General features: G+C 30.2%; 3 protein-coding genes across 3 annotated transcripts; 2 read left to right on the forward strand and 1 right to left on the reverse strand.

Annotated features, from left to right (window-relative positions):
* The first annotated feature begins 884 nt into the window (after positions 1 to 884).
* Scamp (secretory carrier membrane protein) lies at positions 885 to 8,089 on the forward strand. The gene is made up of 8 exons (XM_085208142.1): positions 885 to 1,106; positions 1,191 to 1,292; positions 1,635 to 1,769; positions 2,945 to 3,149; positions 3,846 to 4,104; positions 4,566 to 4,683; positions 5,036 to 5,191; positions 5,326 to 8,089. The coding sequence occupies exons 1-7, from the start codon at positions 1,050 to 1,052 to the stop codon at positions 5,189 to 5,191; spliced, it is 1,032 nt and encodes a 343-aa protein (XP_085064268.1). The 5' UTR covers positions 885 to 1,049; the 3' UTR covers positions 5,326 to 8,089.
* Positions 8,090 to 8,488: 399 nt separating this feature from the next.
* Positions 8,489 to 11,788, reverse strand: LOC146539416 (pre-mRNA-splicing factor RBM22). Its single transcript, XM_085184890.1, has 7 exons — positions 11,532 to 11,788; positions 11,386 to 11,439; positions 10,807 to 11,300; positions 10,324 to 10,497; positions 9,505 to 9,647; positions 8,978 to 9,090; positions 8,489 to 8,701 (listed from the first exon to the last, which is right to left on the reverse strand). The coding sequence occupies exons 1-7, from the start codon at positions 11,583 to 11,585 to the stop codon at positions 8,540 to 8,542; spliced, it is 1,194 nt and encodes a 397-aa protein (XP_085041016.1). The 5' UTR covers positions 11,586 to 11,788; the 3' UTR covers positions 8,489 to 8,539.
* Positions 11,789 to 12,087: 299 nt separating this feature from the next.
* Positions 12,088 to 15,355, forward strand: LOC146539417 (uncharacterized). Its single transcript, XM_085184912.1, has 7 exons — positions 12,088 to 12,246; positions 12,324 to 12,448; positions 12,626 to 12,792; positions 13,197 to 13,432; positions 13,905 to 14,092; positions 14,541 to 14,712; positions 15,208 to 15,355. The coding sequence occupies exons 1-7, from the start codon at positions 12,229 to 12,231 to the stop codon at positions 15,295 to 15,297; spliced, it is 996 nt and encodes a 331-aa protein (XP_085041038.1). The 5' UTR covers positions 12,088 to 12,228; the 3' UTR covers positions 15,298 to 15,355.
* Positions 15,356 to 15,530: the final 175 nt, after the last annotated feature.

Genomic DNA, 15,530 nt, shown 5'->3' on the forward strand with positions numbered 1-15,530 from the left:
AGCAATTTAAGTAATATATCAAAATAACATTTTATGACACAATACATAAGTACATATTATGTATTTCAACAAAATATTAAATTAACTAATATATATATATATATAATCCTTTTAAAAGGATTCGTGTAGCAATATGGTTGTTGTAAGTTCACAGCAGTATTTAAGATTAATAGAAGAAGAAGTTAATAAATATATATAGAAGTTAATAAGTTAAGAAGTTATTAATAATAATAATTTAATTATTTAACAGTAATTTAAATAATCAAGAAGAGAAGAAGTCAATTTTCAGATGGAAATCTTTCCAGAAGTAAGATTTTAAAAAGACACTACCTATTTATATTGATGTAGCTTTCTAATCTATGCAGTGTGTGTGTGTGTGTGTCTTTCAATCTATTAATATTTGGCACATATGTAACTATTCCAATATTACATTACCTAATCACTGTTGAAGTATACTTAAAGAGTATAAAGAGGATAAAATAAACTAATTAAATAAAAGTACTTAAATAAGTACTCAATATAATAGACTCGCATATAAAAAAAATTGTTACATTATAAATAATATTACATACGTGATTGACTAATAAACATATAATAAAAAGTTGATACTATATCACTTCTTAAAATATTCATCTATCATCTATCTTAAATTATTCTAAAAACGAGTATATTGTTTACAAATGAAACAATCATAAGAACATAATGCATTTTTTCAAAGCACAATGCAAACCATACTAGTTAGTTGTTAACGTTGCTTGAAAGAAACTTTATTTATGCAATATTTACCTTTTTATAATTGATGTTGTTTTTTTCATATTTTCTTATTATGATTGAGCTTTTTAAAACATGTACAGTTAAATTATATCTGTAATTACTTTTCGTATATGGCAGTACTGCGAGTAAAATGTCACTTCGTCACCATCGTCAATCTGTCATCAAGTAGATTGATTGTATTTATCATCATTTATGTTAAAATATAATAGAACAATATTTCTTTTGTGCTACGTAATCAGTATAAATATATAAAGTGGCGTAATTAAAAAGAAAATATGTCGAAATTCGAGGACAATCCCTTTAGTGATCCAGCCATAGACAATCCCTTTGCGGTGAGTAGGCTTAAGAAATGAAAGTTCTATCTAACTATTATTTATTGGCCTTTATCTCACATGAATATGCTTAATTTATTTTAGGACCCAGCAGTACAACAAGTAGCTAGGAGTACAAATAATGCGACACGAGGTCTCGATGATTACAATCCCTTTGATGGACAGCAAAATGCAAATCAGGCTACGGTAAACTTAATATATTAGTCATTTATAGAGCATTAGTGGGCTGATAATGCGGTCGAAGAAATAAATGATAGTATTTGATAATTTTATCAGCCTGTTTATTAGTTACATCTTCACAGATGTAAATTATATGGAATTCTGTTTCTTGTTTCGATACACCTAGTAATATATGAATCTGATATAGTTAAATTTTAAACGAAATATTTGGTCTATATTTTAGCTATACATTTATTTATATACAAAATGTGAAAATTTTAACATAATCTTGGAAACTTTTATTAGGATTTGTACTATGAAATGACACTTTAAAAATGTAATCTATATATTTACTTATTTATGTTTTAGCCTCAGCAGCCTACACAACCTGCTATAATGCAGGCAGTCTCGCCACCTCTTACAGGTGGCAGCACACCATACACACGCCCAAACCAACAACAAAGCCAAGGTCCCCCTCAAAACTTTACCACAGCTGATTTTCAGGTATATTTTAATTATATTAGTAATAATAACAATGTCTTCACTATACTATGCACAAATAAAAAAATATTTTCATTATAAATAGTATTAAATCTAATAATAAGTAGGGTGTGTAAAAATGCTATTGAAAATATTACTAATGTAGTATCAATTATAATAAAATACCGTATAATTTTTCTGTTAAATGCTGATCCTTAGTCTTAGTCTTGCATGCTATTTAATACACATTTGCTTTTTCCAACTTGCACTGAAGGAGCTAAAGGTAAAAACATTTTTATTAGTCATAATCAATTGCTTTGTATACTTTTTGTTTATTATTACCATTAAATTCTTATCTACAACAACCTCTTATCTTGTATGTCAAAATAAAAACAAAGGAAGTCAATCATTTTGAATAAGTATTGTTACCAAAACAGTTATTATTGGGCAGCCTAAAGATAAATTGAACCATTTTCATGCTGTTTTTTTCATTCTTATAGGATTTTTGACAAATCCTCGATTATTCTTCTCCTATACTCCTTAAGATACTCTCATGTCATACTTTATGTTTCTGCATTGCAAATTTTCATCATTGTATCGTCAAATACTACTTACTTTGTACTTACTATTTATGTTGTAACACACAAAATGAGATATTTATGTCTGACATAAGTCTAGTATTTAATATTTTATGTAAAAAAGTATTATATAATTATTTTAACATCATATATCCAAATGTCTTCTGATAACTTGCAATCATATTATAATCGTTGTTCCTCCCAAGGTAAGTTATAAATATGGGGGATATCCAATGTAAGGAAATAAATATTACATTAAAAAAATTCCAGGTGTATGACTGTAATCATGATGATTGTGGATTTGATTCCATAACAAGCATACTGTTGATTGTCTTTATACCACACATGTGCCTTAAAATTGAACAGGGTGTGTTAAAACTAAGTTCCTTTTATTTATCCTATATATATTTGAGGTCGTCGTAGAGCAGACGCACAAGCGTGTGACTGTAAACGCGACGGTTGTGGATTCGATTACCACTTGGGGGGAATGAAATATTGAATATTTGCTCGCTCTATTAACGAGGCACAGAAAGTAAGAAACAGATTGCCTTAACATTAAGTTACTGCGGCCATGTATTCTGCGGAATACAGTGTGCGTCTAAAACATATTTTTTTTAATAGAGAAGACAAGAGGAATTAGAAAGGAAAGCCGAAGAGCTAGCGCGTCGCGAAGCTGAACTAAGGGCCGGGTCGGCAGGAAGACGTAACAATTGGCCGCCATTACCAGGCTTCTGTCCCATACAGCCGTGCTTCTATCAAGATATTAATGTGGATATACCATTGGAGTTTCAGAGGATCGTAAGACATTTGTATCACCTTTGGATGTGTGAGTTTGTTTTTTCTTATTATTATTATTATTATTTAATATTACGTGTAAGGTTGTGGGTTCATTTCCAACTTGGGGGAATAAATTATTTAATATTTTCATGTACAGCTAGTATAGTAATAAGAGTAAGCACAGCCATATGATATCTGGATATTAGGCAGAAAGTGGGAATAAGGGAAGAGTGGTTACTGAATGCAAGATACAGTGTGAATAGATTCACACTGTATCTTGCATCAAATCTATTAAGTTTTTAAGTTTTGTTTTTTTCTGAATATCTAAGTCATTACAACAAACTACGTAAGAAAAAATATTAAATTATACAACAGACAATTACAATCTCAATTTTAATTTAATTAACAACCTTATTAATAACAATTAATTCAATTATAAATTAAAATCATAACTATAAAAAAAATGTGTTTATTCTTAATGTTTTTTTTTATTATATTAACACATATATATGAATTTATATTTTTTAAATGTATAAAATACAATTATTATACTTTATCCATTTTAATTTTTTTCCTATATTACTAAGGTCATCGTGACACGCGACAGTTGTGGGTTTGATTCCCATTCAGGAGATTATTTGATGTTTATAGATTTGGACATATGCATGTTGTTATAGCTTCCTAACTTCTTAACCTAATAAAAAAAAAGTATGTTACTATAAAGCATAAATATTTTCTTTTTCAGTTCATTCCCTAATACTTGCACTAAATATAGTAGGAGGACTCTCATTACTATTTATTGGAAGCAATTATACCATTTTCGGTCTAGCAATACTATACTTCATATTATTAACGCCATTCAGCTTCATATGCTGGTACAGACCAATTTATAAAGCCTTCAGAAGTGATTCTTCATTCAACTTTATGGTGTTTTTCTTCATATTTCTATTTCAAATTATAATAACTGTCGTACAAGCTATTGGATTTAGTGGGGGAGGTTCTTGGTAAGTTTTTTTTATTTTTAATATGTACTTTATTATATCAATTAAAATTAAATCAGTTTCATGCTGTAACCCGCAGACAGCAGGGCAGGCAGAGGGATATCTATTCGCAGTCATATCATTTTATATCATAACTGATTTGACCTATATGTTTATCACAAACATTAGAATTGTGTTTTATAAATAAATAAAACATGATACGATATATATATATATATAGATAATAATATTTATATTTGAAGCCAGCCGTGGCGCAGGGACACAAGCGTGTGACTATAACCGCGACAGGTTATGGGTTTGTTATGGGTTCGTTCCCATTCCGCCACTCAACATGCAATGTCTCCAGAAATCAAGAGAAAGTGGGGAACGAAGTGTCTTAACACTGTCGACCTTGCTGTATGCGGGATACAGCGTGAAGCTGATTTATTTTAGTTTTTTATTTTAATAATAATATTAATTTACAGTGGTCTTATAACAAGTATCGAAACATTCAAAGAAAGTGTTGGGGCAGGCATTGTTACTCTGATCGTCACTATAGGATTTGTGACAGCCATCGTTGCGGACGTTATGCTTATTACTAAGGTAAAACTAAAATAAACCTAGCCATTATTATTAATATAATAATAAATGTTCATTCTAATTTCTAGCACAAATAGCATGGTAGATAGAGGAAATTTAGTGTGAATACTCTATTTTCCACTTTTGTCCTGTTACCACACCAAGTTAATAAAAATATTAAATAATTCATTTACCTAAGTAAACAGATGGAATAAATAAATTGGGAATTGAACCCACAATCTTCGTATTTATAGTCACACGCTTTACCGCTATCCTACGAGACACACAATATTAAATTATAATATGTAATTTTTGTATGCAATAATTATATATTATATTACATCCCTAAATATTGTATTATATATCTAAATTTCAGGTACATCGTATATACAGGTCGACCGGTGCGTCCTTAGCTAAAGCTCAAGCCGAGTTTACCACAGAAATAATGCGTAACCAGCACGTCCAAACTGCGGCGTCGAGCGCCGCGGCCGCCGCGGTCAATGCACAGATTGCTAATGCTAATCGATATTAGGTATGTGTTTCTGTTTACCTTCACGCTGTATCCCGCATATAACACGGCAGGATATAAATGTTATTTTTTAATGACTCAAATAGAAGGAGGTTCTGTATTAGACAATTATATTATACATTTTTCTTATATTTCAGGTTAGCCAATATACTTCGGGCAAATATTAACGACATTAAGATATTAAATGAGATACAAAATATTTAATTCAGTTATTATTAGCGGACACGCCTATCGCCTAATATATTACAGTTAATTTTTTTTTTAATTTAATGTTTTATTTATATTCCATTTTTTATGACAGTGACACTTGTTTTATGACATATAAGTTTTTTTTAAAGACGATCCCAAAATAAATTTAACTAATTTTAATTGCTTTGACATGTTATGGAATTTATTAAGAATAAATATAGTTATGGACTCATACTATTTGTCATATAAACAGTATATTATTTGTAAACGATACCTGTCATAATATTGTTTTTTTAATCTGTTTTTTTAATTGCATGACAATGTAACTTATATTAAGAAGTAATAACCAAAAAATATTAAAAAATATATTTAATATTTTTAAAGAACTCTTAAGAACGAAAAATACTTTTCTAATAATAAATAATAATTTTAACGTCTGGATTTTGTTTCTGAGAAGCGCGAGTAAAATTTTTATGTTTTCTGTGGAAGTATATATATTTTTTTAATTTAATTAGGGATCGTCGATTAATATAACTAACAATAAACTATTAACGCGCTAATTTCTTTCAATTCTTAAAAAATCTGACTTTTAAATGGCAGTTATTCAAAAAAATACAAATTATAATTTAAACTTCAGTAAAGCTTAAATTACAATAATAACTAATATTAAGAAATTTTAATGTATTACGCATTTTTTTTGTAACGGCCACAACGTCGTATGGCTGTGTTTATAAGATACGATTATTCGAGGTTATTTATCTTATCTTTTAAATAAATGTTTGAAAAGTGTGTTTTTTGCTTATAAAAAAAAGTGTATTGAACGCGCGTAGTAATTGTAAATAATCACACTATTAATAATATAATTGAACATTGTCTATAAAATCGATATTTATTCGAATAATCGAATCACCATTCGTATTTAATTTATAATGTACCTTGCTTAAATATATGTGGGTCCCGTATTTTATAATAAATTGTAATAATAATAAAATAAATCGCTATTACAAAATATAAATTATTTTTAATTTGCAGTTTTATTTAGTTGTGCTAGTTATAATTACATGAGCTTACCGATGCTTTAAAATAAGTATACACTGATGTTTTGACTTATATTCGTAACCTTTGCACCAAAAAATAATAAAAAAAATATCTATAATCACAGATAATATAAATAGAGTTTTCAAAACATATTATATTAAATTACCTTTTTATTCAATCATGACTATTAATAATACGAATTTTAAGCCAAATGTGTAAAAAGGCTGTATATTTATAGTTCGGCCGATGTTTCGTAGCCGTCTTGAAGTTAGGATGTCTATAATTTATTCTTATGTAAGAAAAAATCCTAAAATTGCAACATCTGCAACTAATTTCGTGGCGGTTGCGACTCGTCGACTATACTGTAATATAAAAGCTACATTTCTTATTTTCATATTATTATGAAATATGAATTATTTTCATCATTCATTAAATTTATAATTATTAAACATCTTACTAAGAATTGTTCTTTTGTTCACAAGATTTTGTTGATATTGTCATTATCATTTGATTTTTAGGAAATTAACATTCCAAATTGCACGGACAAGTGTGAATATTTTAAAATGCCGTCATAAATTAATGTTTATAGTATTTTATATCGAATCATTTCTATAATCGTCGGTCTTTAAGTAAACATTATAATTCTATATATAATCGATTTTTTAAGATTTAATTATTTGTAAAGTAAATTTTGGATTTGCTAATCTTAGGAACTACTACTTCAAATTGAAAAATTGTTTTTATGTTGGACAGTCCGCTTTTCGAAGAAAGCTAGCAATAAACGATAGTATATTATGCAACTACTCGGTAAAATAAATATATAAATTACTAGTAATTGATATAAATATATATAATTTTTACATTTTACTTGGAGCCTGTCGATATTGAAGTTGTGTGACATTTGTCGGTCCGTTGACTTAATTTCGATTGGTGACTCCTAACTTGCCGTTTTACGATTTAGATGCACAAGACTTCGTTTTAGCGTTTATATTATATATAATTTATAGCATAAGAAAATACACAGAACTAGTCAATTGACTAATAGTATAGATTAAAGGTGGAAGAAATTATTGTATTTACATTTATTTGTGTATTATATCAAAATGTATAAACATTAGCATTTAATCCACCTTTGAATATAATATTACGTCACTTTACGATATTCGGTACGTAATTAAATAAATGATTTGTATAAAATGAAGTAATATTATATTATCTGTACTATAAATTAAGAAGAAAATTAACCGCTTTTCTCATTGTTTCACTATCACTATTCACTATTGTCCTATATTTGGACTTTATGTAGGTATTTTCATGGTCCCTACGTTTAAACGGATGTCAAAAGAGAATGTTTTCGAGAGAAAAAGAAATAAAGGTTCATCTTTCTATTAAAAAATGAAATTAAATTATACATATATAAAAATACTAATATTAATAATTTTATATCATTTTAAAAGCTAGATAAACTTTTATTTTGTTCTTTTTTGACATGTCCGTTTATCATTTAAGGATTATCAAATATGTATCTGGGCCTAGTTTAATGTAAATTATTGAGACCGTCCTTACCCAGATAATGGTAAGCGAAGGCGTAGAATTTAACTAAATGTTTAACTGTTTTGTAACGATTAAGTCATGTTATAAACTTATAATTAATATTAAATATAGTTTCCGAAATGGTGTTTTATTTAACCCTTATAAATGATTGTAAACAAAACATCATGAAATGAAAAAAAAACCTTCGTCTAAACTGTTGAGGTATCTTGATTAATTCTGGAATTGCGGAAAACGTTACTTAGAGAGAAAGAGTTTCGATATAAAACTTTGCGCTTGCGATGTTTTATGTTTTTGTTCAGATCACTGCTATGTTAAATTTCTTTAAAAAAGGCTTTCTAAAAACATATCGATATAGTATATTTTCCTTAATACATCGGTTTTGAGTTATGTTTTGATATATCGGAGTCAGCCCTATACCCACAGCTGCACAGATACTCATCGAAACGTACTGTAGTTTCCTTATACTACCCTTATGATGCTTACTTCATTTTCAAGGGAAAATAAATAGAAACTCATACACTGATTTAAAACACTTTATTAACATAATATATCCTCATATATGTATACGCACTAGGTCTGCGGCGTGTTAGCATGAGCATGCCCCAGCCTCGAGGGGTCCTGGCTGGGGTAGTGCAGGGGCGGCGGAGCGGGGGGCGCCACGGAGCCCCACGCGCCCCACCCGCCTGCGTACGACAAGTTGAAGAAGTCGTTGGGGCGGTTTGGCGGCGGCATCTGGTGATTAGATGAGCATTTTATTAATAATTTCGTTCCCCACTTTCCGCCGAATTCTGTAGGCATTGCGTGTTGAGTGACTGGGCTCAGCGCTACCAAAAACATTTTAAATACGTATATTTTTTAATAAAAACTGCATCCGAATGCGATATTATGTAAGTTGTATGAGTCAGTAAGAATTTTGATACCTTGTTTTAACCCTGCAGAGAGAACCTTTTGAAGTTTATAGGTTTTTCTTCTTATCGTTATAAATTATACATAAATATATGTACTAACCTGAGGTGGGAAGGGATGCAAGAAGGCAGGTGGCGGTGGCAGGGTTCCCGGCAATCCTGGCACTGGCTCTAACACTGGAGCTGTTTCACTCTTTTCGTTTATTCCTTGACGTCCTAGAGACAAATAATAAAAAAAATTACTAAACAACAACAATTATTTGTTAATATTATTATTTTTAACAATTAAAAAATTTTGTATTTTTTACACAATAAAACAAAAAAATATATATTTTTTAAATCTTCAATGTAGGGCTATAAATAATAACTATTTGGTAAAAGAGAATTGTTAAGAATCATCCATACATCCATCAGCCTTTCAACATCTACTGCTGGACATAGGCCTCCCCTAATTCTCGCCACTCTGTCTGGTTAAGAATAGTATTAGTAAAGAAATTACCATTATGTTGACATTCAATTAAGCCAGTGATCCCAATTATATATCCTATTATTGGCACTGGGTTCTTTTGCAATGCTTTCATAGTAATCGTAACATTAAAATTATTATATCAATCAAAACAATATATTTACCTTGAGATTTCCCCCACTTAATAGTAAGTCTCTTCCCAGCAATCACTAATCTGTTGAATGTTTTCTCTGCCGCATGTTCGGCCGCACTGCGCGTAGTGTACTGTACGAACGCACACTGTGCTCTTGGCACTAGTGTGAGTGTTCTATAGAAGATAGTAAAATAATAATTATTATATTATGCTTTGGGCAGATTAGGCAGAGGGAAACTAGTGCTAAGACACTGCTTCCCACTTTCCGCCGAATTTTATATTTACGTTGCATGTTAAGTGGCGGAACTCAATATCATGTTTAATTATATAATCAGAGTAAAGAAATAAAAATATTATATAAATAATTTACTCTGAGTGGGAATTGAACCCACAACTGTTGCGTTCACAGTAGCACATGATATGCCATTGGGCCAGGTTGGCCTCTTTAATTGATTTATCTTCTATATACATAAATGTTTTTCATTACTGGCTTACTGAGAGATTGACGGACAATTGATCATTACTACACTCATTTCCCAAGTTGTTCAGATATATAGTTGTTTTGTATTATTTACAAATGAAAGTAGTATAAAATCGAAAGAATTTAGTACATACAACATGTATGCACTAAATTTTTGCTACTAAATTGGAGAAATGAAGGTAATCTATGGAAACATTCTTGTCAAAATATTACATATTTAAATATACCATATTTAAGTATACCATAGCTTGTCTTTGTTACTTAGTTAATGGGCGACCTACTTAACAAATAACTTCATCAATTAATTCCCAAATGTATATATTTTGTAAAGGTTTTGCATAAATGAGAAAACAACACAATGTTACATACCTTATCTCTCCATACTGATAGAAATGTCCTTTCAATTCATCCTCAGTTATATTTTCTGGTAAGTTACCAATGTACAGAGTAGTTACAGTTCTATCTTCTGGTGGTGGTAAAGCCGGCATGGCGGCAGCACGACGCATTAACTTTTCAGCTACTGGATCATTAACACCATAATATCTGTTATATAAAAAAGTATATATATTACTTTGTCCCTTTTTATGCTTCATATTTATCTTACATACAAAAAAATATATAAATGAGTAGGAGTAGCTGAAGAAAGCCTAGTGATAAGACACTGAGAGAGATTTGAGATACTGTGTTTTAAGTGGTAAAACTTGATGTTGGACATTCTCTATCAGAGCCAAGATATCTAAACAATCAGTCCCAAATTGAATATCAAATTCACAACTTACTTATCTTTGCATTCAAAAATAATTTCATTGTATTGAGGCTAATAGGTTTAATAAAAATAAAAAGAAATAATACCTGTCCTTAATATTTTGATCAGCTAATGGGTCATCTGGATCAGTTGGTTTCTCGTGTCTATATGGGCACTCCTCTCCTCTCCTACATTCTCCTTTCACCCAAAATGAACACACATGTGGTCTATTACGCTTATAATACGGAGCAGTTCTCGCTAATCTTAATAAGAGGTCTGAAGCCCCCTTGGATTTCAATGCAGAATTGCTTGGTTGTGTAGAATCAAATTTCGACATTTGACTATCTAAATTCTGGATATAGTATTCTTTGTTGACCTCGTTACGAGGTAAATCATCTTGTACTTTGAGAGCAGCATCTCTAACTTGTATTGGCAGTCCATATTCAAGATCTAGAAGACATGTTTGACAAACATTTTTTAGTTTAGAACAAGTTTGGCAAATTTCCGTTTTCTTGAAACGCATTCTCGCGCCTGGACACCAACGGAAGACTGTAAAGGGACGCGCACATATCTTACATTCTTTTCCATATTTTTCCTTTGTCTGTGAAATAAAAATTAAGTATTTTAATCACCTAAACGTAAATATTTAATTCGATAAAGAATTCGTTTTGTTACGTAGTACATACCATACGAATGTAAGGGTTATCTCCAAGACATGTTTGACATAAAATAGGAAAATCCTGGAAAATAAATGAATATCCGTTAAATATGTAAAAATAATATAAACTTTACGTACATGATAAACATTAAAGATTGTTTCTTAATGGCTTACCGAGTCTTCCCAATTCTGACGATTATATGTGTTTGTTGATTTAGACACAGCCATATTTCAAGTAAATGATATCTAAATAACGTTTCTACAATTTATATATTATCTAATGAATACACATGTGTCACAAAATACTTAATAAGGTAGTTCTAAAATTTATCATTTTACACTATCTTTTCATAAATGCTAAATGTTTGTCCGTAATAACGTAGTTTGTCAATGACTTTGGAATGACTCAAATGGACGCCATGTTGGCATAAGGTATTTTTATAATTTTATTATACAATACAGATAAGTAAAGATATAGATTAGACTTAATTTTAAATAATATATTCGGAATATGATGCCAAATTAAACAAAATAACTTAAAAAATAATACATACACATTATTTTCATGTTTTATAAGGATCAAATATATATATTTTTAATAAGATTTTGTTCATTACAACAACCGATTCAGTGAACACGTCATTATCTCTGGTTATATAAAGATATGGTATCCATTTTTCCATTTGGATATGCAAACATTGTAAAAATTTTAAACGTCAAAGTCATTGTCAAGAGTCTCAAGTGTCAAATGTCAATAACGCTTATTGGGCAGCGGCGCCAGCGGCTTTTAGCATTTTTATGATATTGTATCTCATTATATATTAAATATAAATATTATCTCAGCGAATCGTTTATAAGCTAAATTATAACAATGTCTATCACAACATTGGTATAATATATTTTTACATTTTCGGGTTAAAACGTTTCTTAATTAAGTTGTTAATGTTATAATAATTTTATTTACAGTATTATTTACAAATGAAAAAAGAAAATGCTCACGAAGATGCCATATGGTGTTGTGGATGGAGCCAAATTACACACGAAAAGACTAAAGAAGCAAGTGAAAATGCTGAAAATATAGAAAACTCACAGTATGTATCTTAACCTTTCAAATACGTATTTTAATGCTTATTAAGCTCAGAATTATTTAATAAAATAGGCGAAAGTTATTGTGATATTTATTGAAAAACTCCATTCTTGTCTCAATTCAATATGTCTTATAAATATATATTTGAAGTCAATTAAAAAACATTGTACATGTTTTTCAGAGATTCAAATCATTCGCAAGAACCTCCAGAAAACTATATTATTACAGGTGGATTAGATGATATAATAAAGGTGTGGCAATTTGATAATGGTAAGTTGGAAGTAAAACATCAGTTAGAAGGCCATTCTCTTGGAGTAATATCAGTTGCTGTGAGCCCTGACGGAAAAAGTAAGCATTGCTTCCATATTTCTGTTAAAATTTTCATATCTTAGTATCCCTTTAATGATGTAGCACTATCTTCTTCAAGATCTAATTATCATAACTAATCTTATTTAAAGCTAAGACTAATAAAATTGATGTTAATGTTATTATCAGTTTTTTTTTTTTACTTCTCATCATATTCCACATGTCTGCAGGAATCTTGTAAAATACTCTATTCTGCCGCACATATGGAAGAGATTACCCATTTAGTTGCATAACTCAAAACCACACTGTGTCTTGTTATCAGGATGAAAAAATGAAAATAATTAAATTTGCTAAAGGAGCCACAACCTGAGGGTTTACAGTCAGAAGTTCTTCTACTTTGTTGTAATAGCACAACTCCTAACTCATTTTCATTTTAATATTTTCAGCACTAGCAAGTAGTTCTCAAGATTCCTCATTAAATCTATGGGACATTACAACTGGGGAAAAGTTAAAAACAATGGAGACAGGTACCACAGATGTATGGACATTAGATTTTTCACCTGATGGTAAACATGTGATCTCAGGCAGTAATGCAGGAAAGATATTAATATTCAGTGTTGAGAGTGGTAAGCAGGAACAGACATTGGATACAAGGGGCAAATTTACACTGAGTGTAGCTTATGTATGTATTTTTTGATGTTTTTTGTGTAAATTCAACCTTTTAAACATATAGATAGAAATAAAGCCAAAATTCTAACAAGAAAGTCAAGAACTATCTGATACACAATTAGAAATATTGTAACTGGGTTTACTGTTTAATAATTTGCCAAATAGTGTAACTATGTGTATAACTGTAAAAGACTTGAATCTGTTAAATCTCACCACTGAAAATTGTTCATTTCAATACAAGCAAATAATGTACGAACAAATAATTTTTGAATGAATGAAATTTCTGTACTCTTCGTTCCCTCGCTCTGATAACTAGGCAAAGTGCTGTGTTGAATTCCGGCATTCAACAAGCAAGTGTCATAATGGAAACGGAGTGTTTTAACATAGATTATAGATTCCCATGTTCCTTCTGCCTACCCAACTATGTGCAGGGCACATACTGGAAGAAGTACAGTAATGTTAAGTTCATTGTTATATCATTTTAGAGTCCAGATGGTAAATACATTGCAAGTGGTGCCCTAGATGGTATTATAAGCATATTTGATGTGGCACAAGGGAAGCTTGTGCATACTTTAGAAGGCCATGCCATGCCAATAAGAAGTTTGTGTTTCTCTCCCGACTCACAGTTATTGTTGACAGCATCTGATGATGGACATATGAAACTTTATGATGTGTAAGGTTTTTTATATTGTACATTTATAATGTTGAAACTTGACTATTCGGACTAAACGCTGTTTAGATAATTCTCGCACTCTGATAATTGAATATATTATGGTATTGAATAAGTCATAGTCAAATAATTTTATTCAACATAAGAAATTCCTTAATTTTTTGACCTTGAAATAATTTACCACAAAGAATAGAAGTTAGCAATAACGAAACAGTATTTAATGTGACGGCGATGACGACGGTTGTAAGTACTATGACCATGGGAATTAATATTTTTAATATATTTTTTTTAATTCCTCGCTCACGACAAAATGCGGTGCCACTACAAACAGAAAACGGAAACAGAGTGGCTTAACACTCTATCTCTCTGTCTATCTTACTTCATAGCACCTAATAAAAAACGTAAAAATTAAAATCAAGTCAATATTTAAACTTTCTTTATCCCATTTTAGTGCGCATGCGGACTTGGCTGGTACATTGTCTGGTCATGCATCATGGGTGCTCTCAGTGGCTTTCTCGCCTGACGGCAAGCGATTTGTATCAGGCAGCTCTGACAGGACTGTCAGAGTGTGGGATTTGGAGAGTAAACAGTGTCAACATGTGTTTAAAGAACATAGCGATCAGGTAAGATTTCTTTTAGCTTCCCGCGAAATTACGTCGCTTTTACAGTTACTAGTTATTTATACAGGTAAATCGATTTTAAATATATATTTTTTACACTTGACATGTTCATTATCACTGTTTTTGTTAGGAAGTTGTTATCACTACTTAACACAATAATTTGCAAATTTAGGTGATAAGCGGAAAATAAAGTGTTTTGACTCTGCCTATCCTGTTATATGTTGAACACCGCATAAAGATATTAAAACTTATAAGTACTATAAAATAAAAGTAGGATGGATATGTCATAAAATTATTCAAGCCGTCGTGGCGCAGTAGCAAAAGCAAGCACGATGATTGTGGAATGATTCCTCAACACTGAGTGAATATTTAATATATTAAATATTTCATTACACTCAGGTAAATGAAGGTGCGTGAATATAAAAAAAAATGTATTATAAGAAGAAATTTAGCTAGTAATTATGATTATTTTTATTGAACTGTTAATTTCATTTTCAGGTGTGGGGTGTGAAGTTTAATGCAGAAAGCAATAAAATAATATCAATATCAGAAGACAAAAGTGTAAATATTTATGACTGTCCGTTATAGATAAGTTTATGTAATAAATGATAAGTAAAAATTGAGAATAAATGATTAAACTTGTTGTTGTATTACTTTTATTTTTGTTCTGTTTCACATATAATTGCGTATGTTATAGACAACTGTGCCTTAAATCTTTAAACTGGGTTATTTCTGCGGACTTAAGATATAATCAGACAAAAAGCGAAGCAACGTTTTTTTTCGCTTATGAAATTATCAATAACATACTAATATCGTCATTA

This window comes from Heliconius melpomene, chromosome 4 (genome assembly GCF_056956725.1).
Source record: "Heliconius melpomene rosina isolate 202511_hmr_F chromosome 4, ASM5695672v1, whole genome shotgun sequence".
NCBI lineage: Eukaryota > Metazoa > Arthropoda > Insecta > Lepidoptera > Nymphalidae > Heliconius > Heliconius melpomene.